At 51.4% G+C, this 27,089-nt stretch overlaps 1 protein-coding gene across 2 annotated transcripts in view; it reads right to left on the bottom strand.

Annotated features, from left to right (window-relative positions):
* The window catches only part of Atp2c2 (ATPase, Ca++ transporting, type 2C, member 2), a 57,710-nt gene that overhangs the window by 8,859 nt on the left and 21,762 nt on the right, over window positions 1-27,089 (bottom strand). Inside the window, exons 4-17 of one of the 2 annotated variants that reach the window (NM_026922.1) lie at window positions 23,752-23,841; window positions 22,638-22,673; window positions 22,473-22,534; window positions 18,582-18,690; window positions 14,423-14,572; window positions 14,282-14,350; window positions 13,558-13,633; window positions 10,400-10,466; window positions 6,406-6,530; window positions 6,170-6,267; window positions 4,441-4,542; window positions 3,257-3,346; window positions 1,145-1,246; window positions 549-705 (exon numbers count right to left, since the gene is read on the bottom strand). In NM_026922.1, the coding sequence (NP_081198.1) occupies window positions 549-705; window positions 1,145-1,246; window positions 3,257-3,346; window positions 4,441-4,542; window positions 6,170-6,267; window positions 6,406-6,530; window positions 10,400-10,466; window positions 13,558-13,633; window positions 14,282-14,350; window positions 14,423-14,572; window positions 18,582-18,690; window positions 22,473-22,534; window positions 22,638-22,673; window positions 23,752-23,841 (1,333 nt within the window). Of the gene's footprint in view, window positions 1-548; window positions 706-1,144; window positions 1,247-3,256; window positions 3,347-4,440; window positions 4,543-6,169; window positions 6,268-6,405; window positions 6,531-10,399; window positions 10,467-13,557; window positions 13,634-14,281; window positions 14,351-14,422; window positions 14,573-18,581; window positions 18,691-22,472; window positions 22,535-22,637; window positions 22,674-23,751; window positions 23,842-27,089 lie in introns of those variants that run through there. The other variant, XM_006531344.2, reaches the window with a different exon arrangement.

Raw genomic sequence — 27,089 nt, 5'->3', positions numbered from 1 at the left:
GGAGCTGTGGAACAGGCATCCGGGACAAAACCTTGCCTGCCACGGGTTCGGCGCTCACCCATCTGTCCCCGAGTAGGGAGGTGGAGGTATTGGGTAGGGTTAGTTCACTGCCTCTCCTGCCCTCATGAAATACAAGTATTACAGAGTGTTTTCAGATTTTTTTCTCCATCAAGGGACAGGGCAGCAAATGGCACGGGGGTTTTAACACCAGCCTGATGGGGAAGACATTGACCATGTAGCCAAGGAAACCTCAAAGTGGCCATGGAAATGACCGGTCTTCCTTCGTCAGAGTTCTAGGTTCTTGTGGCAGAAGGCAGGAAGTGAGAGAGTGCCAGAAATTAGTTCACCGTACAAACTTCCTATGCCCTAGAGAACATGCAAGCGATGCTCCCAGGACACAAGCCACGCCTGGATCAGCTGGGGTCCTGGGTGACTAGACGGTCCATCCTGACTGTGAAGGTTCACACTGGGCCTTGCTGTCAGCCCGCCCCTGCACTACAGGCAAACTCCAAGCCCCAGTGAGCACGAGAGGGAGACATGACACCAACCCCGCAGGCCAAGCGAGCCCATCTTCTTCTCTTCCTGCTGGCAGTAGGACTTCTGCTGGGGTGTCAGAGGCAGGGGGATGCCCCCATTGTTATACATGCTGCAGTGATGGATCACTTCCTCAAAGGCCCCCTTCATGAAGTAAATGTCTTCCCCATCCTTGAAAAGAAAAGGGAAAAGAATCCACCCACTGTCACTGGGTGCTTCCTGCTGCATAGACAGCTGCCTCATACTAGAGCCTTTACCAGAACCCCCAAAACACATAGGGCCCCGGGTCTACACCTGGACTTTACAATGCAGGCTAGGAGGAGCCTGAGACCAATACATTGTGGCTGGATCAGGGTCCCCATTGTGACCACCATGGGTCAGAATGCCCAGTTCATGACTGTCATCTTTCTGTTTAGAAGTTCCTGGAAGGTGTAGGGCATCACCCCCCACCCCCAAAACGCCCCTTCCCCTTGTGCCTTATTTTGGTTTGAGGGGAGAATGGCATCACAGGCACAGTGTGCTCCTGTCAGACACTGTGGCAGGAGGTCCCCGAGTTCCAGGCTCGTCTGGGCCCCTTCGTGAGACTTGTCTCAACAAAAGCTAAGCTTACCTCGCTCTTCGGGCCGCACCTGACTGCCATCCACTTCTGCTCTGAGCTGAAGGGAATTTCCTTTTTCCGTACATAGGAATCTTTGATGCTGCCTAAGTTCATCTGGGGTGCAAGAGGGGATGCTATCAGGGAGTCATCCAGAGCCAGGCTGCATGCTAAGCTTTGTCTGTGTGAACCAGCGTTCCAACGACAGAATCCCAGGCAGTAGCTATGGGAAGGAAGGCTGCCTGCCTGCTTTCAGAGGTCTCACCCGGGGAAAACAATTTCTTTTTCTCTGGTCCCAGAACTAAGCCTTTGCTTCAGCTCCTTTAGAAACTTCTGGGGAACAAAGACATTTGGGAAGGTGTGGCCTGGGGCCTGCAGGGCCATCACTGTGTGGTCTTTGGGGCCTGTTGTTCACCAGGTCAAACTCAGTTTTCCAAAGTAAATTGGTGTTAGCTGCATATCTCATACACTAGAGATAGTGTTTGGAAGGGGAAGAATTTCCAAAATTCCAGTAACAGTGGTAGACATGGGGGTGATTTGGGGAAAGAGGCAGCCACGAAGACCCTGGTCCCCTACTGACACTGGGCCTCACATTGTAGTCCTGGCTAGCCTGGGACTTGCTCTATAGACCAGGCTGGCCTTTTACTCACAGAGATCTGCCCAGCTCTTTTCCTCAGTGTTGGGATTAAAGGCATATGCCACCATACCTGGAACGAGTTCCCCACCCCCTCAAAGCACAGATATGCCTGCAGCCCCCATAGCAGTGAGCGATGCTGTCCTCTGAGAAGGGCAGCCATCAGCATCTTCATCAAAGAAGTGTCACTCATCCCAAGAGACCCTCAAGATGGGACCTGTTGACATTGCCTCAGGAAGAGGGGTAGGGCAGGCCTCTGACCCTTACCTACTCATCTGGAATTCTAGCTACCTCCTCAACCCCACCCCAGATGCAGAGGGGACATGCTAGACTATGTAAGGGGCAGAAGGTTCCCTGCAGGGGCCATACCAGATCAGGGGTGGGCTCTACCTCTGAAGCTCAGAGGATGTCACACTCATGTTGGAGTGGGCTTTGCAGGGGCGTGGCTGTTTGGGGGGTCACCATGCTACTTAGAACAAACCCAATGAACTCAATTAGTGTTGGAGTGTGGCTCAGTCAGCCGCAACGCCCTGGGTTCTGTTCTCAACACCTAACACTAAGTAATGAAATTGTGAAGGTGATGTAAGAGAGGGGTGGACAGATGTCTAGGCCTGGGGAGGTGGCTTTGCAGGTGAGAGGCCTTGCTGTGCCAACATGAGGACGTGAGTTCAAATCCCCAGCACCCGTGTGTGCTAGTCAGTGTTCTCTATAGGAACAGAACTGTTAGAATCAGTATAATGACATGAAAAAGGAAGAAAAGAAAACACAAATATCTGCTTAATATATGTGTGTATATGCACACACACATTCTTAACAGAGCACGGCAGAACATATGACCCTTGTTTCTATATCTGGTTATGTGACCTTAGCTGGTATTTAGAACTACCTCCTGCTGTGACCCATTCTGTATTTCCTCCACCCTCAGCAAGCACCTCAGCAGGTCTTGGCTCTTTTCCTGGCAGAGTGACCCGCACCTTCATTCCCGAAGCATCGGTGTCCTTTGTCCTCCTGTCTGGATAAGGCTGTTGTAGTTTTCCATTGACTTTAATCACAGGACACGGTAGCACCGAGAGACCCCCTAAAAGATCTGCTCCACTCCAGACGTAATCTTCCTCACTTCCATTGTGGGGAGGCAAACGTTTCCCCTTGGTTATGGGGATCAGTCAGCCCTCCTAACACTGTTACTCCTTTCTTAGGCTGTTGCCTTCTGGGTACCAGAAACTCACAATGGCCAAGCAGAAGGCTGAGCTTCCACTTCAGTGGAATGTTTGTCATGGCTCCTGGGGGTGGGGGTGGGAGAGTTCTTCCCTCTCTAGAACCAAAACTTCTAGGCCAGTGAGTGGTTGCATGTGTTGTCACCCCTGTGCTGTTGGGGATAGGGAGGGTAACAGGAAGATTTCTGGAGCCTGCTCGCTGCCAGCCTGGCAGACCCTGTCTCAAGGGAACAAGTGGAGAGTCACAGAAGACACTAACACCCTCTTCTGACCTCTTACCTTCATGGCCAGCACCACCAAGGCCCCTTCTGTGGGCTGCCCCATTACGGCGTTCTTCCTGATGACAGCGTTGTTGGCCACGCAGCCTGCCTGAAGGTGGGGAGGGTAGCAATATCTGCAGTCAGTATTGGGAAGCAGCACCCACCCTGGGCTCACTCGCACCATGAAAAGGCTGGGCCCTGCAGGCATGGCCTTACCGCTGGGCCAGGCTATGAGAGTGTCCTTTAAATCAGCCAGTGACCCAGACACACACAGGTGTGTGCTCCCCTCCCCTCCCCCACACTCAGGACTGGAACTCAGCGCCTCTCACATGCTGGGCAAGGCTTCTCCCACCGAACCGTACCCCAGACTTAGTTTTAGTTTTTTGATTTTACATTTTGAGGTAGGGCTGGCTAAGTTGCCCAGGCTGGCCTTGAACTTGCAGTTCTCTCGCAATGCCAGAGAAAACTCTGCATTGCAATGATTGCGGCGATTGCAGTGCATCTCTCGGGATGCCAGGCCTGTACCACCAGGATAGGAAATGGCTTAGGAGGAGTGCTGCTCCCTGAAGCTGTCATAGCGGAGCACCTGGCACAGGTGGCCTGGGGTCTGAGGTGGGGTGGTGGGGTGGCAGTGACCGCTAGTAGGGTCTCTACTTGGAGTGACACCATGCTCTGGCGCTGGAGAGTGGCGGTGACTACACACAGGAGGTTGAGCAGACATCACTAAGCCACAGGCTTTTATGGAAGTGTTCTGCAGCAACAAGCTTAGGGAGGGCGAGATCTAGATAAGAAACTGACTAAGCATGAACAATGGCCACTTCTCTGCTGCACTGGGGCTGAGCTCAGCCCTCCAGGGGTGACTCTGACTTTGTTCCTGAATCTGTAAGGCTGGAGCTGAGGGGGCTGAGGGGAAGGGAGAGAAGGCAGCAGGACCCATGTGAGAGGGAGGACTGCTGGGGAGGAGGGAGACTCTGACTTCCTGGAGGCTGCCTGTCACACAGAGAGGGCAGATGACTTAAGTGGAGGAGGACCGAGATCTCCACTCAGGAGCCCAGCCAGGTTCCAGCCTTCCTTTCCCCTTTGCCTTCCTATCCACTTAGGAGTGATGTCCGTCAGAAGGGACCCCCTGAGGTCAGCCAGTCATCCCGCTTCATTTCAGGCAAGCCACACACTGTTCCACTACAGCCACCACCCAATTCTCACCTCCACCAGCTTCCCCACTGACACGTTGTCAAATCCTTTGATTACTTCCTTAGATGGCAGAAGGCACACAGTCCCTTCTCCGCTGTATCCGACACCACTGACCTGGAAGGACATGGCAGGAGGGTGTCATCAAGAGCCTACCTCCCTACCCCCGAAACCCTGGATGGCATAAGTTCCCTCTCCTAGGGTCTACCCCAAAGTCATAAGCCTACACATGAGGGTAACCCTGCAGACTGTCGGCTGCCCAGACTCCTTCCCTTATGGTGGAGGTTGCGTGTACTACGGCAATCGGCTACAAGTGCTCCTGGTGGAGGCTGTGGCTACACAAGGGTCACACAAGCTGAGGTGCATATAGAGAGGGCTTAGAAGAAACTGTACCCTAAGCCAAGAGGAAACACTGAGCCTTCTGCAGCTCATAAACCTCTATCAGTGAAGACGGTGCAAGATGGGGCTGAAAAGCAGCCAGCCATGTAACGTTTACAGATCGGCGTGGGCAGCGTGCCAAGACAGTGTTATTGAGAGGTGGCCCGAGGGGTGGCCAGTGGCTAAGAGTGGTCTTATAAGGGACCCACATTCAGTTCCCAGCACCACCACTAGATGGCTTCAAACTGCTTGTAACACCAGCTTGGGGGTGGGATGGGGGACTCCATTGCCTTCTTGTGGCCTCTAAGGTCACTGCATTTATGTGTATACACTGGCACACAGGCGTATAGACACGCACACATATAATCTTTAAAACGTGGGGGGTGGCGTATGGGCGGGGGGAGAAGAATATTTTATTGACAAGAGCAGGCCATGGCCTGAGAGCCCCCACTTGGTGACCCTTTGCTCTGGAAAGCTCCACAGAAAAATATCCATACCCCAAACTGCTGGTTAAGGGAGCGTACAGCTGTGCCCTGGGAGAGACAGAGAACAGTGACTCAGGGTCAGTTTGTCATGGGTGGTGACAGGTCCTTCTGTAGCCTTTAAATTTTGTAAAGAGCTGGGTGTGGTGCCTCATGCCTGGAACTCCATCATATGGTAAGCTGAGACAAGAGATTTACTACGCAGTAAATCCTGGGCTACACAGTGACTTCAGCACACCCCAGCCCAGGCTACAGAGTGAAACTTTGTTTCAAAAAAAGCTCCAAGGCAGACAGGCCTAGAGGATCAAGCCTGTCGTCCTAGCTACTAGAGAGGCCGAGACAGGTGATCTCAAGTTCAAAGTCAGCTTGGCTACAAAGTAAGACCTTGTCTCCAAATAAAATTGAACCAGGAGCCAGGGAGTACAGCTCAGTAGCAGAGTGTTTTCCCAGCATGCCCGGTGATTCTCAGTACTGCAAAATCGGGCTGGGATGTTAATGAGGGGCTGGGAGTGTGGTTCAATAGTACTGTGCCTGTCTAGCATGGAGGGAGACCCTGGGTTCCATCCTGCAAAAATATAAAAAGTAAAATTTGACAATTAAAAAAAAATCAGAGAGGAGCAGAGCGGTGGTGGTCTGTGCCTTTAATCCCAGCACTCAGGAGACTGAGGCAGGTGGGTCTCAGAGTTGAAAATAAATGAATAAATAAATAAATAAATCAAATCAAAGAGGCCATCTTAAATTGGTCACAATACTTTCTTAGACCAACCCCCAAGGTGTTTATTTCTTCCTTGTTGTTCCAGAGGACTCTTGTCATTTCCCTGGGCAGGAGAGGGCTGGCAGGGCACACCTTGGTCTCCTGCCTTGCGAGAGAACATGAGACTTACCTCGGCATGGAACCCATCAGATGTGACAAGCTGAGTGGCTGTCATTTCGTTGGCTGTCAGAGTGCCTGTCTTGTCAGAGCAGATGACATTACAGCAACCTGGCACCAAAGAGACAGGTTTAGAGAGATGAGCTGTCACCAGGTCTGGGTGACATACATGCTTTAAGCCCCGGGTTCATACAGTCCAACCCCACACCGCCTCCCTGACTCAGTCTGCATGGGAGGGAGAGCCCTCACCAAGAGTCTCTACAATGGGCAGCTTCTTCACGATGACCCGCTTCTTCGCCATCCGCAGCACCCCCAGGACCAGTGTCACCATGACAACGATGGGCAGCCCCTCTGGAATGGCTGCCACCGCCAGGCTGGGTAGAAAAGTCGAACCAGACTTAACACACCAAAGGGTGATATGAATATCAGTGGCGCTGGTGGGGATTTCATCTAGCGAAGCTAGTCTTTGTCCCTGGTGAACATTTTATTCTATTCAATTTCTTTTTTTCTTTTCTTTGTAAAAAGATGTATTTATTATTATACATAAGTACACTGTAGCTGTCTTCAGACGCACCAGAAGAGGGTGTCAGATTCATTACAGATGGTTGTGAGCCACCATGTGGTTGCAGGGATTTTGAACTCAGGACCTCTGGAAGAGAAGTCAGTGCTCTTAACCACTGAGCCATCTCGCCAGCCCTCTATTCAATTTCTAATCCCACGATGCACTGGTCTCCTTCACTATTTCTGCCCTGACCACATCCTTGGTAAACTGTGACTCTCCAGTCATGTTAGTGTGAATTGATGCCTGCTGCATCTTTTAGCATTTCAACCATTCTCCCTTATGAGGTAGAGTTTCTGGGGAGGCGCTCAGTAGTTCAGTGAAGGCGGTGGCTTTTGGTGCACAGACTTTTCTCTGTGTCCCTTGAATTCCAGTGGCCACTGGCTAATTTAGTAGTTTACCATTTTTCCTGTGGCTACCAAAGAAACCAAAGCAGAGGGGGGCCCCCATCTCAGCTCGTACACACTTACACAGAGTAGATCTTATGTCTGCTCACCTCATTATTACTGTCCCACTGCCCCCAGCACTGTGACTCCCAAGCTGAGATCCTGAGAGAGGCTGCCACACCCACTATCCAACCCCCCACTCCTTTAGCTCTAGTGTAGGGGTGGAGATATTCAATTTGTAACCACAGTGAACTCTCAAGTATTTTCATTAGAGGGGGCTGCTCACAGTAATTTCTAGAAAGGGTCTACCTGGGTTGTGGACATGAGAGGGAAATCTCTGTTACCTGAGAAACCACACACAAGATAAGAGGAGGGGTCAGCCAAGTCATGCTGAGTATTGGGGCCCCAGGCCAGGCCTGACCAAAGCAAACTGTCACTCAGAGATCTGGGACAAGTGTTTTGCCAGATCCACTGTCCTTCCTATGAAACTGAAGGCCAGGTGTTGCTTTAATACAATGACTATATTTGTTTTTTTATAAGACAGTGTCTCATGTAGCTCAGGCTAGCCTTGAACTCACTGTGCAGCTAAAGATAACCTTGATCTTACTTCCTCCACCTTGACAGTGTGGGGATGAGATGGCTCACACCTGCAATCCCAGCATTCAGGAGGCAGAGACAGGAGAATCACCATGAGTGTGAGGCCGGCCTGAGCTATATCATCAGACCCTGGTCTTAAAAAAAGCACAAAGCAAAACAAAAAGAGAGAGAATATGAATAGTGACCTTTCACCCGGAGACAATGAACCATTCAGAGACAAGTTATATAAACCAGGATTACTGAATTTGGCTGAGGAGTGGGTCAGTTTCCATGGTGACGGTAAAGCCAGTTTCCTTGGTTTTTATAGCCTGGGCTGGATAGACCAGCTAAGCAAACATTTACTTTAGATTACGAGGGGGACGCCCCCATATGTCAAGAGATGGGTGTAGTGTGCACACCTGGGTATGTTCATAGCATAAAAAAATAATCCACAAACCAATAAAGACCAGGAGAGACCAGGAAGAGCAAGTTCCTTGAATCATCTTTAATAACACTCTGGCCATTGGGGCCTGAGATAAATTCTAGAAGAATGATTCTCTGCTTTTCTTTCTTTTGCAATGTCTCCTCGGTGTATCTTATGCTTTTCTTCCGAGTCAGTGATGCTCCCCTCCTGCTATCTCTTCCTGCCTGGTGCTCCCCTCCTCCTATTCTCTTCCTGCCTGGTGCTCCCCTCCTCCTATTCTCTTCCTGCCTGGTGCTCCCCTCCTCCTATTCTCTTCCTGCCTGGTGCTCCCCTCCTCCTATTCTCTTCCTGCCTGGTGCTCCCCTCCTCCTATTCTCTTCCTGCCTGGTGCTCCCCTCCTCCTAGTCTCTTCCTGCCTGGTGCTCCCCTCCTCCTATTCTCTTCCTGCCTGGTGCTCCCCTCCTCCTATTCTCTTCCTGCCTGGTGCTCCCCTCCTCCTATTCTCTTCCTGCCTGGTGCTCCCCTCCTCCTATTCTCTTCCTGCCTGGTGCTCCCCTCCTCCTATTCTCTTAACTGACTCTTCTCAACTCCCTACTTTCACTATCCCAGAGAACACATACCTGGACACTTTCCCAGGCCCAGGTCCCTTCCTAGATTCCTCTCAGTCTCTCTCAGGGACACCATTTCCCATGGGGCCAGCATCAATGCAGCACGGATGCTAAGCTGTAGCTGTACTGTTTGTTAAGATTTACTTATTCATTATTTTATGTGCATTGGTGGTTTGCCTACATGTATGCCTGTGAAGGTGCCAGGCATCCTAGAATTGTAGCTACATAGAGTTGTGAGCTGCCATGTGGTTGCTGGGAATTGAACCCAGGTCCTCTAGAAGAGCAGCCAGTGCACTTAAACCACTGGGCCATCTCTCCAGCCCCAGAACTGCACTGTACACCCACACTTAAGTCATTCACATTTACTTTCTTCTCAGCCTGAAAACCCCAGGCTGGAGGGCCCAGGCCCGAGGCTCAGTCAGTGCTTTGATGACATAACAGCCAGCTCATCAACACTCAGTCAATATTTGTAGGCTGGGCGACGGCTGCCAGCTGCCAAGGGTGGGAACAGAACCTTAGAAGGAAAGGGTCCTATCCTGCACCACGAGGGATGGTTCAGAGTCTGTCCTCCAATCCCAGATTCTGTAGCCATAGGCAGTTGTGGAGCTTGAGTCTCAGTTTCCCCACTTGTAAAATGGATCCTGTGTGACCTCCTGGAGTTGAGCAAGGGTGCTCAACCTACATATGTTCAGTGTAGGATCAGGAGATCCAGGCTCCCACTCCTGGGTACCCCAAACCCTGGGCTAAATTCCTGGCACGGCATATACCAGGTACATGCAGGCTATCACAAGTTCAAGGCCAGCCTTGGTGAGATAAGAAGTTTAAACCCAGCCTGGGCTACATGAGATCCTGTCAGACAGACAGACTGAGATAGAGAGACTGATGGATTCATCCAGGCCCTAACCCTGGATGTATGGCTGACCTTCTCTGGGAACAGGGTCTTGGTAGCTGTAATCAAGGCAAGGTGACTGCTGTGCTGGTCTTTTGTGGTGCAGGGTTGGAACCCCAGGGCTTTGTACCTGCCAGTGATGCTCTATCAATCACTGAGCTCCGCCCTGGCCCATCTTAGAGCCTCTGGACTGTCAGCTTGACTGGACAGAGGAATCAACAGGAGATTGGTAAAGCACACATCTGGGTGTAAGAGGATTGACTGGGAGCGTGGGAGGGCAGTGCCAGCCCATCGGGTCTTGATGGAATGAAGGAGGAGAGCCAGGAGCACCTGCATGTCTCACTGATTTCTGCTGCCAGGAGAATCCTAGGCCTGCTACACCTTCCGCCACGGCATCTGGCTCACCATAGGAGCAAGGTGACAGTGGGGGTGGGTGGGGGCAGGGAGGGGGCGGGCTTTGAAACCTCCAGCCAAAAGAAGTTGTTGCTCCCTTACTTCCTTTCCTCATGTGTTTTGTCACGTGACTAGAAACTGATAAACAAGGTCTCGCCCTGTCTGTGCTGGGGGCACACTCTTATCTAGTCAGGCTACCGTGTGGCCCAGGCTCTCAGCTGGATAGACCCAAGCCCTCAGCAAAGAGGAATGAGACGGGGTCTCCATGGACTATACAATGCATCTTCTCCCCCACATGTCACTGGAGACCCGGTTTGGTGGGACCAAGAAGTATCTGCCCCATCCCTGCCCGCCCTGCAGCACGACACCCGCTCTGCTGGAAGGGACCTGGGAGCCCTGACCACATACCTGACCCCGACAGTGAACATGCTGAGAAAGGGCTTCCCTTGCACCCAGCCAACCAGCATCAGGAGACCTGCAAGAGACGGGACAGCATCAGCGTGGGCTCCTGTGTCCCCAGGGCCTCATTGTGCTTACAGTGGCTTCCTGAGGAGCCCTCTGGGAACTCAAATCCTGGGAAGAAGTAGTGACCTCAGGAGCTTGAGGTTTCAGGGCTGGGAAAGGAGGACGGCCTCGTACGCATGAAGCCCGGGTCCAGTCTCCAGAACTGGGAGTAGGGGGAGTAGTTCCAAAGGAAGTAAGCTGGATGCGTAGGCACAGTGGCTCATACTTCTCATCCCAGCATTCTGGAGGCTGAGGCAGGAGGATAGCCATGGGTTTGAGGTCAGCATGGACCTTGTTTCAAATGAACAAAATACAAGGAAATAGAAAGAACCCATTTCCACCCATTCTATTTAGCGAAAACACATTTTACTGGGGAATAAGCCCTCTTTTATCCCCCGTCCTCTCGCCTGAAAGATTCCCACCAAGCTTAGGATGAGGACATGAGTCACCAGTTCACACTGGGCAGATCTCATTTACACTGTCACTCCTCTGAGGGCTGGGGAAAGCCTCTGTGGCTTCCTCTTGCTTTTGTTTTGTCTTTCAATGTTGGGGATGGATCCCAGAGCCTCGCACACACCAGCAAGCTCTCTACCGCAGAGGCACGCCCCAACCCCCCCTCCCCTCAAGGTCACTGTTTTTTAAATATGTCTTAGGTCCTGATTAAATTTCCTCTTCCTCCCTTGCCGACCAGTTATCAAATGTTTGCTAAGCACTAGGTATTGTGTCGGCCCCTGGAAGTGTGGGGAAGAAATTGGCCTGAGTCAACACATTCACAAGATGTTCTAGCAATAGAGAAAAGGACTGAAAGACCTGGAGTCTGGGCGCTGTTGTCTGATGCTCTCTCTTTTTTTTTTTTTTTTTTAAAGATTTATTTATTTATTATATGTAAGTACACTGTAGCTGTCTCCAGACACTCCAGAAGAGGGCATCAGATCTTGTTACAGATGGTTGTGAGCCACCATGTGGTTGCTGGGATTTGAACTCCAGACCTTCGGGAGAGCAGTCGGGTGCTCTTACCCACTGAGCCATCTCACCAGCCCTGTCTGATGCTCTCTTAAGCGCTCCTTTGTCCACCATGCCTTTCTCTTCCTGAATAGAATATCTCTACATCTCTCCCCATTCACAAGCTCTGGTCCAATGTTTTGTTCAAGGATGCAAGAACCTGGAGGTCTCAGCAGGTACCTTCCCTAACTGGAGTCTTTCCTCTAACAGTGTCGTTATGGGATCCCTAAAGGTCATTGAAGATGGGCCCCTTCCTAATGGCTCTACGGTTGGCTCTTGCTAAAGACAGGGCATTCTGATCTACTCCAAAGTTGAGAGCATCACAAGTCATTGTCTCTTCCCTTACGGGTCAACCCAGCCGGGTCTGTCAATTACCAGCTAGAGACCACCCCTAGGCTGTCTGATTCACCGGAAGTCCTTCTAAGGAGGCGGGAGGAATAATTATCCTCTTAAAGACATAATGCACGGTTCCTCCCTAGGAAATGCCCTGACATCAATCCTTCACAGAGCCTCACCAGGCAACTCTGATGAGTTGGCCCCATTTCTGACTCCTTGTACGGATAATCTCGTGTGTGCAAGCATCATCTGTCAGTAAAGAGCTGAATGGCCAAGAAGCTGAGGCAGGGTTAGTAGGTGGGGCATCCCGCAGGGGTGGGGCGTGAAGACTGAGGAATTCTGGGAAATAGAGGAGCATGAGAAGATTCTCTACCCAGCCCCTGAGGAAGTGGACATATGAACTGAAGAGAGGTAACTGGCCATGTGGCAGACATAGAGAAGTATAAGTGGGTTAATGTACGTTGCAAGCTAGCAGGGAACAAGCCAGCGTTATGGCCCGGGCATTTTTTCCCCCACTATAATAATCCTCCCAGTTTTTACCCAGGAACTAGGGCGCAGGTGGAAAAGCTCACAGTTACAAGCCCTAACTCAGAGAAGTAGCTTTTCCTTTCTATTCTCTTCTATCTCTTTCTTTTGGGTACTGACCAAAGACGGGACATGTTTTCTCAAGGTTTTCTTGTGAAGCAACCCCTCACGCCGTCTCCTTCACCATACGACACTGCTGACCTCCATGGCAGAACATTCTGGTCTAACTCTAGAGAGCCATGGACATCGTTCAGCTTCCTCCTCCCTCCCACAATTCTCCTCCCTGAAAGATGTTCCATTAGTTTCTCTCAAACTCTAATAAAAATGTCCCCAAGCTCATTTAGACATTATTTTATTGGTGGGTGGTAGTGGCACACGCATTTAATCCCAGTATTTGGGAGGCAGAGGCAGGCGAATTTCTGAGTTCAAGGCCAGCCTGGTCTACAGAATGAGTTCCAGGCTAGCCAGGGCTACATAGAGAAACCCTGTCTTGAAAAAAAAAAAAAAAAACAATCGAACAAAACATAAATAAGGGCTGGCGAGATGGCTCAGCGGGTAAGAGCACTGACTGCTCTTCCAAAGGTCCTGAGTTCAAATCCCAGCAACCACATGGTGGCTCACAACCACCAATAATGAGATCTGATGCCCTCTTTTGGTGTGTCTGAAGTCAGCTACAGTGTACTTATGCATAATAATAAATAAATCTTTAATAAATAAATAAATAAATAAATTCTTTTATTAGTGAGACTAAGAACCCAAAGAGGAGACCCCAATTTCAAGTGTATGGTGGTTTGAATATGGTTGATCCAGGGAGTGGCATACTATTAGGTGGTGTTGGGGAGGAAGTGTGTCACTGTGGGGGTGGGCTTAGAGACCCTCCTCCAAGTCACATGGGAGCCAGTATTCCCCTGGCTGCCTTCCAATCAAGATGTAGCACTCTCAGCTCCTCCTGCACTATGTCTGCTTGGCCACTGCCATGCTTTCTGCCTTGATGATAATTGACTGAACATCTCAACCATAAGCCAACACCAATTAAATGTTATCCATTGTAAGAGTTGCCTTTCGTCACAGTGTCTCTTCACAGCAGTGGAAACCCCCAGACACCCAGTAATGTATGGTACCCAACACGGAGTCCCTGAAGTTTCACCCACGTGGCCCTGATGGGTCTGCAGAACCCATCAAGAACCGACTTCACTTACCGATGATGCCAAAGGAAAAGATTGTTAGCTGCTTGCCCAGCTTGTCCATGCTCTTCTGCAGCGGCGTTTTAGGTGTCTGCAGGTTGAGGGGGAGAGGGAGGGGTGGAGGGACCATCAGTGACCTTGGGTACCATGCCCATATATTTGATAAACATGGTAAGTTTTTATTTTTATTTTATTTTTTTGCAGGGGGTGGGGGTGTCAAGGCACACATGGAATTCTGAGGATAACCTTCGGGAGTCTCCCGCATGAGAGTCACCAAGATTGGCGTCTCGTCAGCACACATGCTAAGTTTTAAAATTAAAAAACAAAAAGTATAGGCCGGGCGTGGTGGCACACACCTTTAATCCCAGCACTCGGGAGGCAGAGGCAGGCGGATTTCTGAGTTCGAGGACAGCCTGGTCTACAAAGTGAGTTCCAGGACAGCCAGGGTTATACAGAGAAACCCTGTCTCGCAAGAAAAAGAAAAAAAAAAAAAGAAAAAACCAAAAAAAAAAAAAAAACCCCAAAAAGTATGATCCCAAATCCCGTGTCCTCCAACTTTCTGTAGGGGAGCAGGGCTGACTCCGACTTAGAACAAGTCTGGTGGAAGCTGTGGCTGGCCACCCTCTGCCCTGCTGCCCTCCTCTTCTGCCTCCCCGAAGACCCCCCTGCAGCCCCGAAGCCTCACAGCCCCTGCAGCTCTGAAGCCCCCCCGACCCTCCCACAGGCCCGCAGCCTTCACCTCTTCTGCCCGCATCATCTTGAAAACTTCTCCAAACTGAGACTGTTCCCCGGTTCCGATCACAACTCCCTGTGTGGAGGAGAAAGGGCGGTAAGGCAGGGCCTGGGGCTATAACTGGCAGGACCCTGGGGCTCTGTTTACCTGACCCTTCCCGCACTGCACCAGCGTCCCCATGAAGACCACGTTGCTCAGGGTGCTGAGATCCCCACCGTCAGCCAGTGGGCTGTCTGTTTTGCCGCATGGCTCCACTTCGCCTGTGAAGCTGGATTCATCCACCAGGAGATCTGTGACCTGGGTGGGTAGGGGGCAAAGGTGAGGCTCTCAGATCCCCTCTTGCCCTACAGAGGCCATGGGGATTGGAACAGTACCAAAAGCTTTGACAGATGTCAGGCAGGGAAGGAGCCTTGGAAAACCAGACTCAGAAAAGCTTGGAACTCTGGGCTTCTCCAGGAAGACAGGCAAGTCTCACGCCCTGTTTAATGCTCTTTGCAGTGTCAGAATCAGCAGAAAACATGGCTCAACCGCTCCCTGGAACACTTCTTTGTCTAAGCTCCTGGGCCTGCCTCCTACCTGGCATCTTTCACCACTATGGGAGTCTTGCGGTAACCGAAGGCTCCGCTCTGGATGCGGAGTGAGCTTCACCAGGGGTGTGCATGTTGCCACTGAGCTGTTAATAACGTGGAACAGGCCCAGTGAGGACACAGGGCAGGGAGAAATGCTCCCAGGAGGAGGAAGAGGCAGGGCAGAAAGACAGACCTGAGCCGAAACTTCAGGATGGGAAGGGCCGATGGAAAACAGTCCCAGCAGCACCTAGGGCCCCTGGGAGGAGACAGCAGTGTCTCTGGGTGGAGCCAGGCCTGGCTTCTAGCTTGGGCCTTTCCTGTTCATAACAGTTACTTACTGCCCATTTAACCTTCCTCAGCAGGCAGGGGCTGGGTTCTTGGGTCCCAAGCCTTTCAACCGGACTCTCCCAACAGCCACTGAACAACTACCCCCAAGGACAGGCTTAAGCCTGTTCCTCTGGGCTGTAAACCCAGGAGACCAGGCCATGTCTGTTCTCTGCTATATTCTTCACACCCAGCACAGAGCCCTGCACATAGAAGCCTAGGTCAGCTGGGCCTTGGTAGTGCCTGTATGCCATCCAGAACTTAGGTGGCTGAGGCAAGAGGACCAAAAGTTCAAAGCTAGCCTGGATGACTTAGTGAAACCTGTCTCAAACTAAAATGCGAATCGAGGGCTAGAGATGTCACTCCACAGTTGTACTGCTCAGCGCTTGGTGTGGGCATGCACGAGGCCCTGGGTCCCCTAAGACCCTTAGGGAGGAAAGGTGATGAGAGAGGGGTTAAGGGTTAGAAGGAGCCACAAGAAATGCAGGGGACTGGCACCTCCCGTCACTGGGAAGCTCCTGGTCTCAAGAGCTGGGAGGGAGGGGAGCAGGGGGGGGGGAGGGAGGAAGGAGGAGGGAGGAGCATGCCTTGCCTATACTTGGACCCTGGGGCTGTTACAGTAGCTGCTGGTGCCTGGCAGACAGAAGGGACACAGAAAGACAGCTGGACAAGAGTGGGGCAAGAAGGACAGCTCAGGTTCAAAGCTACCCTGCAAGCCATCTCTCAGGAGGCTGCACAGCCCTATAGCCTTATAGAGATAGGCTCCTTAAGTAGAAACATAGCTGTACGTGTTAACGCTGGGTATACGCTCTAACAAGTGTCTCTGTGCAGTTTCAATTTGAGCGGACATCACAGAGTGCGCAGACAAAGCCAAGATGGCAGTCACATCACTTGAGGGCCAAGCTCGGAGGGCTACACCACCGCACACATGGCTCTGGTGGCCTAGAGTGCAGTTTGCAGTCTACGATCATAGACAAACACTGGTCTCTTCCCAGGGGCCTCCCACAGAGCGTCCAAATGAGGAGGAGTAAGGAGTTGCAGTGAGGAGGACTCAATCTCAGGGGATGAGGCAGGGGTTGGGTGGGGAGAGACATGGGAGAGTCCAAGAGAGAGCTGGGGACATAGCCCATACAGCCCCAGCGTGACCAAGGTGACTGTGCTGGAGGGAGGGGCCCACAAATGTTCCCTCCTTTCCCATGCCACCTGGGTACTTCTGCTCACTCGGCTACAGTCCTGCCCCTGGTGCTCACTGGGACCTCTTTCTAAAGCTTACTTGGAGTTCTGACAACTCGGTTCGATTGTCCTCACTTTAGACTCCACGGCAAGGAAAGAATAGTCAAGAACTCCTGCCTTTGTCCCCACCCGGGTACAGACGGTAAGGCTTCGTGGCACCATGCAGCTGTGCGCGGGCTATTGTGGGCCCTGTCCTGAGGTTTCTGAACCTTCTGTTCCCGGAACTCATTGGTCAGGGTCGGCCACTCCCAAATCTTGGAGCTTAATTGCTGATAAAGGTTTTCTGCTACGAATAAACAAAGCTATTGATTGTCCCAGGGAGCTGCAAAATGCCAATGGGGAGATGTTCAGGGCACAGTGGTGACATCTTTGCATTACCGATATGTACAGGTGTTACGGAAATGAATACGAGGCTGCGTGAGCCAGTCGCAGCAGTCAGGGTGATGCTTAAACTGACCTAGAAGCCTGAGGTCCACTCAGGGCTACATAAGCTTCCATCACCAGCCAATGTCGGGGCTATTACAGGTGGTGGATTATCTGGTTCTCAGTTCTCTGCGCAGTCTGGACAAACGTCTGCTATGCAGTGAGACACTGGGCCAGAACTTAAAGCGCAAGGCTCTCCCGCTCCTCGCACAGACCAAGCCAGCCAGTGTTTCCTTGGTTCTGGATCCTAGAAGCTACTTAATCCTGCTGACCCAGGCTGTCATCACCTGCTGTGTTGCATTTAAAGAAACTGAGGCACGAAGCGGGTAAGCAGAGAGCTCCAGGTTACTTACATACTTGGCATTTTAGGTGTTGAGTTAGAAATCAGGCTCAAGTGTAGCCTCTCTTGTGGCTCCGCCTCCTTTACCTCCCCAGAACACTTGCAGCAGAAAGAGCTCTGCAACCCTGGAACTCTCAGTCACTTGCCATTCATCTCACTAAAAGCCCAAGCAGTACTCACTGTACTTGGGAGAAGCTGTCACTCAAGTGACTGCCACCCAGTTCTTTCTCCACAATACAGCATCATCTCACACAGTATGCTTCTACTAGATGGTAACTCTGAACCTTCAAGGTGTGAGGGAACACAGCTCCACCAGGGTCACCAAGCCAGACCTCTGCTGCACTTGATGGTTCTCTGCCTCAGTTTCCCTCTCTACTATGAAGCAGCCCATAGCCTGCCCCAGTCCTGCCCTGGATGATTTTGCCATTGCAATCTGCTCTGTAAATCACATACCCTGAGTGAGGAGATAATTTAGTTGGTAAAATGCTTGCCTTGCTAGCACAAAGACCTGATCTGAGTCCCAGACCCATGTGGGAAGAAAAGAGAGAAGACAATGATGAAGAGGAGGAGGGAGGGGGAAGGAAGGAGAAGAGGAGGAGGGAGGGGGAAGGAAGGAAGAAGAGAAGGAGGGGGAGGGGGAAGAGGAGGAGAGGAGGCGGGAGGGGAGGAGGGGGAGGAAGGAAGGAGAAGAGGCAGAGGAAGAAGGAAGAAGGGAGGAGGAGGAAAAGGGGAGGAGGAAAAAGAGAGGAGGAAGAAGAGGAGGGAGGAAGAAGAAGGGGGGAGGAGGAGGAGGAGGAGGGAGTGGTGGCGGCAGGCAGTTGCTGCCATGGCAGCAGTGTGCAATGGAAATCCCAGAGCTAGGGAGACAGACAGGCAGGTCTGTGGGACTAACTGTTCAGGCAGTTGAGGCTACTTGGCAAGCTCTGGGCAAAAGGAACACAGTGTCTGAGAAATAACAGCCAAGGTGGTTCAGCAGCTTCCATGCTCACATGCACATACACATGTGTACGCGCACACACATACACACACACATGAGCTTGCACATAAAATACACAAAATTCCAAAATTCCATGTTAGGCTTGTGCTGGCTGCTCCCATCCCCCCTCAGCCATGGGGCCATGTTCCCAGCTCCCTAGAGGATACTCAACTAAAAGATTATAATAAATGGTCTCTTTGTCTCTGTCTGTCTCTTCTGTCTTTCTGTGTCACTCTCTCTCAAGAGAGAAGACGATTACTAATATTTTGGACCATTGTTGACCATGGGTAACAATCTGGAATGGGAGCCACACAGCCGGGAGAAGCTCTGTTCTTAGAAGAGTAAGCTGCTTGGTAATGGTAGATGTGGGGTCTTATGCCCGCACTGCCTGCTCGTCAGGACAAACTACTGTATGCAGGCTACAGTGTCAAGCAAGCTCACCTCGGTGAGTCGGATGTCAGCAGGGATCCGATCTCCCATGGACAAGGACACAATGTCTCCTGGAACCAGGTCTCGTGCGAGCATGTGCCGGAGTTTGCCGTCTCTCAGGCTGCATGGAAAAGGGGACAGCATGGTGACCCCCATTTCACCCTCTGACAACTAGATGAAAAGATCACTTGGCATTTTTATTGCAGGCAGACTCTCCAGACTTTACAGCCCTACTTTGTAAAGTCTTGATCTCAAAATGCTTTGAGAAGGCATGGCTACTGTACTGGCTGGTTCTCTGTGTCAACTTGACATGAGCTAGAGTTATCACAAAGAAAGGAGCCTCCCTTGAAGAAATGCCTCCATGAGATCTAGCTGTAAGGCATTTTCTCAATTAGTGATCAAGCAGGGAGGGCCCATTGTGGGTGGTGCCATCCCTGGGCTGGCAGTCTTGGGTTCTATAAGAAAGCAAGCTGAGCAAACCAGGGGAAGCAAGCCAGTAAGAAACATCCCTCCATGGCCTCTGCATCAGCTCCTGCTTCCTGACCTGCTTGAGTTCTGGTCCTGACTTCCTTTGGTGATGAACTGCAATGTGGAAGTGTAAGCTGAATAAACCCTTTCCTCCCCAACTTGCTTCTTGGTCATGTTTGTGTAGGAATAGAAACCCTGACTAAGACAGCTACTGAAAGACCCTGGGTCTCCTGAGAAACGAGGCTACTGCCTCTGGAAGGTTCAGTAGGCGGAAGGAAGCCATCTAGTCAGTGGCCTCCAAATGGCACCTGGGAAAACCCACTTTGACACTGAGAGAACATACTGCCCTGCCTTGGAGGCCGGGAGGGAAGGATGCCATCAAGGGGACAGCTTCAGTGCCTAGGAAGCCTGTCCCTCCTCAGTGCCTGGTCACCTATAACTGTCTGGACACAAGCTTCTACTGCAGATGTCCTCTCCTCTAGTTCCCTAGCTCAGCAGCTAGGGAGAACTAGGACAAGCTCCTTCCTGTCCCGAACCCTCCAGTGGCTTCTCATGGCCTTGGAGGCAACCCCCACAAAAATCTGCCATCTGGTCTACCTCCTACCATTCCTGGTTCCACTCAGGCCTTAAACACACCCCCTTTCATGGTCTTGGGTCTTTGTAGACCTTGACAGATGGCCTAGGAACCCCCTTCCTCCTGGCAGGAGACTTGATTTAGCTTAGGCCCCCTTCCTTCTCTACAGCTGCCTGTTTATTTAGCTAGTGGGCCGTACCTGGGTATAATCATCAGAGTGATTCCATCTTTGCCTTTGACAGGCTTATGGGACATGAGGTGTTGGCTGGAACCTGTGGGAAAGGTTTCCTTCCCCTGTACACAGTCTCTTCAGTGTTTGTGACTGTGATGGCCAGAGCTCTGGCAGCCATCTTGGCGTCTCTAGGGAAGGCAGTCAGAGCAAGGCGGCAAGCCCAAGCCCATAGCACCATGTCAATCCACCCTCACTCTGATCCCTTGCTATGACATATCATTTCCTTGTGCCCTGCGCAAATCAGTTTTCCATTCTTTGTGGCCAAGGACACCAGGCTCACTCCTGCTGCCCCACAGGCTCGTCCTTCAGTGTCCTCCCTGCCTTCAGTGTCCTGTCAGGGCCACCTGGTGATACTCAGAGCTGTCCTTGCTTCCCATCTCCCCCTGCCACACCCCTGTGGGTTTTCTTGGTTTGGGCTTTGGGAAGGGGTGAGCCTCTGCTGCTTCCCAGTTATCCTGTCTCTTGGCTCACCTCCCTGTCTCTATCATGAGAAGACCCCGAGCCCTTGGAGGCCCACAGGCCCCCCCCCCATTCCTCCCAGCAGGATGATGTCATTGCTGAGCACCTCATCAGGTCCTTGGCCCTGCTTTGAAAGGGAAACTGTCTCTGAATTGGCCCCCGGGGCTGTCGGTAATGTACCCAACTATGGAAAGGTCGAGACTTGGTATTTAAGCTTAAAGTCCAGTCATCATCGCAGATCACTCATTTCTGGGTGTTTAGCTGATAATGTCATTTGTCTGGGTTTCCAACAGCCTCCTTCTCCAGCCAGTGAACCCAGACTCCATTGTCCCTTGCAGCTTCTGGAATGTTCATCCTGCTTATGGGTCTATATCTCCCTCTCCATCCTGACTATGCCCCTCTTCCTCTGTCTTGCATCTGTCTCTCTGTGTCTGTCTGTTACACACATCCCATAACTGCTGGCACTTTGGGAGACCAGCCAGACCCATGATCTATGGGGCTTTCTTCCCACCTAAAGCCCCAAATCATGCTGTGAGTGTTCCTGAGAACCTCTAGGCAGGCTCCGAGCCGAGCTGAGTGTCTGAGTCTCCTAACATCTCAGGCCACATGGAATCTCTGGTCCTCATTATGATCAGCACAGGTACCAAGGGACCCAGCCACATGTCCCCAAGGCCCTCAGCCAGGTTCGTGGGTGGGCGAAGGATAGGTCTTTCCTGAGCCCCTTCAGTTCTGGGAGGTAGCTTGTAAGTTAGTTCTACATGGTGCCCTTAAAAGCTGGCCCCAGAGCTGGAAGACGGCTCAGCAGGCTCAACCCTGACTACCTGAGTTTGACCCCTAGAAGCCCATGGCAGGAAAGAATTGGCTCCCCCCAAGTTGTCTTCTGACCTTACACATACCACAGCATGCTACATTGATACAAATACACACAAATAAGTACATGTTTTAAAAAAATGTAGTTGGCCCCTAATGCATCCAGACTCCTCTCTAAGCATCTCATCTCGCTGACATGCTCACTTCAATCAAATCAAATCAAAGGACAGAAAATGAGGACCCCACCTCCTTAGTCAGCCACATTTGGAGTTCTTAGAAAACATGGCTAGCGACACCACGCTGTACAGAGCAGGTTAGACAGTACTTCCAGAAGTTTCTACGGATGTGTGCTGCGTGAGGTTGAAGGGCCGTGAAGGACAGATAGTGTTCTTGTTGCCTTTGTTATTTTCCTTTCTAACACCATTGTGGGTTGGCAAGAGGCCGCCACCTGCCCAGAGCTGCTTATCTAATCAGAAAGAGAACACCCTGTGGGAGTTCGAATGAGAACGGACCCCATAGCTTCATATGATTGAATGCTTGGTCCCAGTTTCTGGATGTGTTTGGGAAAGATTAGGAGGTGTGGTCTTTTTGGAGGAGGTGTGGTCTGTTGGAGGAGGTGTGTGGCTGGGGTGTTTCCAAAAAGCCCACACCATCCAACTCTTGTACGCACACGCATGCATTCTCCCTCTCCCCCTCCCCCTCTTCCTTTCTTCCTCTCCCCTTCTCCCTCTCCACCCCCTCGTGGTTGTCTTCTCAGTGTCTCAAATGTAAGCTCTCAGGTACTACTCTGGTGCCACGCCTACCTGCCTGCCACGACGATTATGAACCCCGCTTATGAAACGGTGAGCCCCAACAATCTCCTCCTTTATAAGCTGCCTTGGCCATGGTGTCTCTTGACAACAATACAACAGTGCCTGGGACCGCCCTTCACATATACCCATGCCAGAGCCACACAGCGCTCTGCTCTGCAGCCGGGCCTGTTACTGCCCCAGGTTAACTTTATCTTGGCACTCTGGGCTTTCTCTTCAGGCAAAACTCAGGTTTCTGCTTTATTTTTCAGGCTCTTCCCCTCACCCCCTGCCAAGACAAGTTAGTCCTCGATGCCAGAGCAGATGCCCAGAAAGGTGGAGCCTCCTGTCTATGGTCACACAGCAAGCCATTGCCAGGGCAGATACCAGGTCTCCCCACCTGCAGTGAGACCAAGACTGCTCTCCCCATGTCACACCATGAAGGTGACAGCACAGGCCAAGCACTGGCTTCTGCCTCCAAGTTCCCGTCCTGTGTGAATTCCTGTCCTGACTCCTTGTCAGACCCATCAGCTCCTTCTGTGGACCACAGGCTTGTGGAGGTCCTGACTTACCAGTTGCACTCTGGGGGTACCAGCTTGGTGAGCTCTTCCAGAGACTTCTCCGACCTGTATTCCTGGCAGGAAGCACATCAAATGTGCTGTTCAAGGGTGGGAACCCCGACAAATTCCCACCACGTCCCAGTTACTCCACCCCGATGGGACTCAGGATGTACGCACCTGGATGAAGCCAACGGTCACCACGATGAGAACTGCCTGGAAGACAGGGTGCCAGGAGGGGGGATGTGAGCCCTACTTACAGTGGGGTTCTGGCTTCACTGCTGGGGCTCAGGGGCTCTGAGCACACCCTGCACTCTAAGCCTGGTGGTGCAGACCTGTCATCCAAGGCCTATATATACTGTATATAGAATATATATATATATATATATATATATATATATAATTTATATAAACCATATATGTATATATACATATGTGTGTGTATGTATGTGGGTATATATGTTGGTTTTGTGTATCAACTTGACACAAGCTGGGTTATCACAGAGAAAGGAGCCTCCCTTGAGATCGATGCCTCGATGAGATTCAGCTGTAAGGCATTTTCTCAATTAGTGATCAGTAGGGGAGGGCCCAGCCCATGGTGGGTAATGCCATCCCTGGGCTGGTAATCCTGAGTTCTATAAGAAAGCAGGCTGAGCAAGGCAGGGGAAGCAAGCCAGTAAGCAGCATCCCTCTATGGCCTCTGCATCAGCTCCTGCCTCCAAGTACCTGCCCTGTGTGAGTTCCTGTCCTGACTTCCTTTGGTGATGAACAGCAATGTGGAAGTGTAAGCTGAATAAACCCTTTCCTCCCCAACTTGCTCCTTGGTCATGATGATTGTGCAGGAATAGAAACCCTAAGACTGACTATATCTATTATAGAATATATATCAACCATACACACACACACACACACACACATATAAATACACATACACACACACACCTGGACTGTCCCCTCTTAAAGCTGAAGCCAAAATGACCTCTTCTGAGATGCTTCTTTTCAGTATTTGGTTGCAGCAGAGAGAAAATTAGCTAAGAGGTACCAACTGCATGATATAACACAAACACTCAGACCTCACGGGGAGGGGAGAAGACAGCAAACAGCCTACCCAAAATGGTGCCTGAAAATGAGGTTGTCCTGTAGCCTCTGTACAGGTGCACACGTGTGCTCCCACATGCATGCATACATACATATGCAAACCATGATCATGATCAAGTGTTTTGAAAGACAGCTGCAACAGACATGGCCAGTCCTGAGCATCCCAGTCCAGGAGTGGAGGCCGCCAGTCACTCACCAGGGCGATGCTGACAGCATCCTCATATTCTTTGGTGAGGACGCTCACCACGGATGAGCCCAGCAGCAGCAGAATTAGGGGGTTCCTGAACTGAAAGGTGAACAACAGAATCTCAGTGTCACAAAAGCTAGGAGAGGTTCCACTCTGCAGCTCCTGGGCAGCTCAGACCTTCACGTGAGACCAGGCTTCCAGTCCTCCGGACACAGGGGACTGCTCAATCCATTATTCCCCCTCTGTAGCTAAGTCCACCATTGACAGACTTGTGGGCTAATCCTGACATTATCCTCACCCAGACCTGGCCCTGACTTTGAGTTCTTTATCTCGCCTGGCCACACGTCATCCATCAAGGACTTCTGTGGGATCCATGGTGAATACCCATCCTGGCTACCATCTGCAAGCACTCTTCTCCTGCTACAATAGACCCCCAACGCTGTGTACCGCAACTACCTTGGTCCTGTGATAACATCTGGGGACTCTAGAGATGTTCCTCTTAGCCCCCACATGTGTCACCCCATGTCACTTAGGCATTGAAGTCCCAAAGATCTCTCCAAAGAACTTTCCATTAGTGCTTTGTCTGCTGAACCTTCACGCCATGACGGCTTGTGTTGCAGAGGATGGAAAGGAGATACAAACACCACCGATCAGAGGGCAGAGCCAAGGAGACCAGGGAGAGCTTAAATATATAGCTGCCTCTGAGCTTCCTAGTGGCCAAAGCACAAAAGGAGATATAGCCCAGTGCATGGGTCCCACAGCCTGTGAGAAGCATGGCAGTGTGTTTTGGTGTGACACGTGAAGGGGCTGAGCCCCGCCATCACCCCTGGAGCTGTCATGTTTAGCCTCTGTGGGAGGACCTGCTGGGTTGAGGCAGCTCAAGCAGCAGCCCCGAGTTGGCCCTAGCAAACACCTCTTCCACACCAGAGGCACAAAGACACTTTGATCCTACCAGCTCATCTGTACTTGACAGCTGGGAGGTGACAGTCCTGCGATCACAGGCCTCACCTACCCTGGATGTCACACACAGTGAGTGTCTTCATGACCCAGCACAGGCTCCAGTGGTGTGGACAAGAACTCAGGAATCTTGGTTTTTTCCCCTGCCTGTCTCCACCACCGACTCACAATCTGGAAACACCTCCGACTTCTCCCAGCCTCTAGTTCCTAGTGCACAGGAATGTTGTCTGTCTGTCTCTTTCTCCTCTCCCCTTCCCTCCCCCTCCCCATTTTCTCTTTCACTTTCATTTTTGAGATAGAGTCTCCTTAGCTCACTCTCCCCTCGACTTGCCACACAGTCAAGAATGAGTTTGGATTCTTGGTCCTTTTCATGTTCAAGTGCCTGGGGCCACAGGCATCCATGCCGTGCCTGGCTATTTTAAGATCTCTGGGTCAGCATCTCACTCTCTTGCACAGGCTGATGCAGAACTCACAGCAGTCCTTCTGAGTGTTGGAATTAAGAGTCTCCATGTCCAGTTGCCTCTGGATCTTTGGAATCATGGCATGAGAGTAGCCAGCCCAGTGCCCAATAAGTGGCCCCTGCCAGTGGAACCAGGCTGATGCGATAGTATTTGGTATTGGTGGGCTGGAGAAACACTGGCTGTGCGGTTTCAGGGATGGCTCCCAGCCCAGCAGAAGTTTCTCCTTCCCCTCCTGGCTGCATGGAGGAGGGATGAGGACGAATGGGAAGGGATGGGGATAAACCGGTCCTTCAGAGAGAATCCCACCACACAGTGGGATGCTTTCAAGCTCTGGAATTGGGTCTGAGACACATGGGGTGGGGTCTACCGACAAGGAGAAGGGACTGATCCCCACAAAGCCCAAGACCTCCCTCCAAAATACACAAATCGATTCATCCAGAAGGGTGCAGTGTGCTCCATAAGAGCAATGTCATAGGATACAGACGACTTCTCTCCAGACCCCACCATGTTCCAGAGATCGTCGCAAGCCATTTAAGGGGACCAGACACCCAAAGCTGTGAGTGGGTCTCGTTCATACCCTTCCTGATACTCAGCAGCCAATCCACTGGCCACAGAAGAAGACATAAAGGAGGGTTCCCCCATGGCTGCCTCATCAAAGTTTAGTGGATGTAAGAAAGGGATGCAGGGTGTACAGAAAGAATCTGTATGCCCATAGGGCCATAGACTCCAGCCACTTTCGGTAGGTGTGTCCTTGAACGTAAGAGGAAAGAGATAGGTGAGCCGGCCTTTAGCCCACGAAAAGAGAGAGAGAGAGAGAGAGAGAGAGAGAGAGAGAGAGGCTTTGTTATGGGGTTTCCTGAGAAGTGTTGCAGGGAGCTTTCAGTGTGCAAGCAGAGGGCTCCAGAGGAAAAGACAGGCTGAGCATCTAGGCAAAAGCCAACGGGGCAGAGCTGCCTAAGCCCTGGCTGCTCTGAGCCTCCATCCTTAGGCTCTAATTTCCAGTAGCGTCCACTGCCTGGACATTGACTCTTCTGGGTTTGGCCAGATCCACCCCAGTGCCTATAACCCAGTTTTGGTTCCAAAAGCGTCAAGTCAACGCAGTGGTGGTGATCTGGGTGAAACCCACTAGAAGAGGACGCTTCCTGAACTATGATTGGTCCTTGGACCAACCAATCAAGAAAGCTTTAAACATAGAACCAATCAGAGGGTGGCTGCAGCCTAGGCCAGCCCTGGAGTCTACAAACGCGAAGAGGGAAGGCCTGGGCTGGAATGAGAAATGGGGGGAGGAGGAAGGGAGAGCAACTACCTGGAAGCCTGAGATGTTGGAGATCTCAGCTTGGTCACTGGGATTAGCACTGGGTTGGGGTAAAAATACAAACTTCTAGACCAGAACGGGCCTCTGTAGTCATTCCCCTTTCCCTAATGGTAGCTACGAATTTGGCATGTAGATTGGTCAGCACCAGGCCAGCACGGAGCTCATCAGCTAAGATGGGCTGGTACCCAGGGACAGGCTGCAGGGGTATGAATGACCTCAGCATCACAGCCTTCTGCTGGGTGAGTTTGGGCTCCTGTACCCAAGATGAGCGGGTAAACTTGAAGTTCAGAACCACAGGGGTGTGTCTGTGTCACTCTCTGTCTTTGCCTGCCCCCCCCCCCGCCCCTGCCCTCCCTCCTGCCCTGTGTGCATGCGTATTCGTGTGCGCGTGTGTGTTATCTTTTACTAGGCTGGAACTGGCTAAATAAGCTAGGCTGGCTGGATCCACCTGTCCCCACCTCCCTGGTACTAGGATTTCAACCGCACAGCACCAAACTCAGCTTTAAACTGAGTAGATTCTAGAAGCCAAACTCAGGTTGTCCTTGTACTCATATAGCAAAACCACTTTCCTGGCTGAGCCGTCTCTCCAGCCTGACAATAACCTTCACTTCTAT

Source organism: Mus musculus, chromosome 8, assembly GCF_000001635.26.
Source record: "Mus musculus strain C57BL/6J chromosome 8, GRCm38.p6 C57BL/6J".
NCBI lineage: Eukaryota > Metazoa > Chordata > Mammalia > Rodentia > Muridae > Mus > Mus musculus.
The sequence above is the reverse complement of the archived record's forward strand: the minus strand, read 5'-3'. Positions and strand labels throughout refer to the sequence as shown.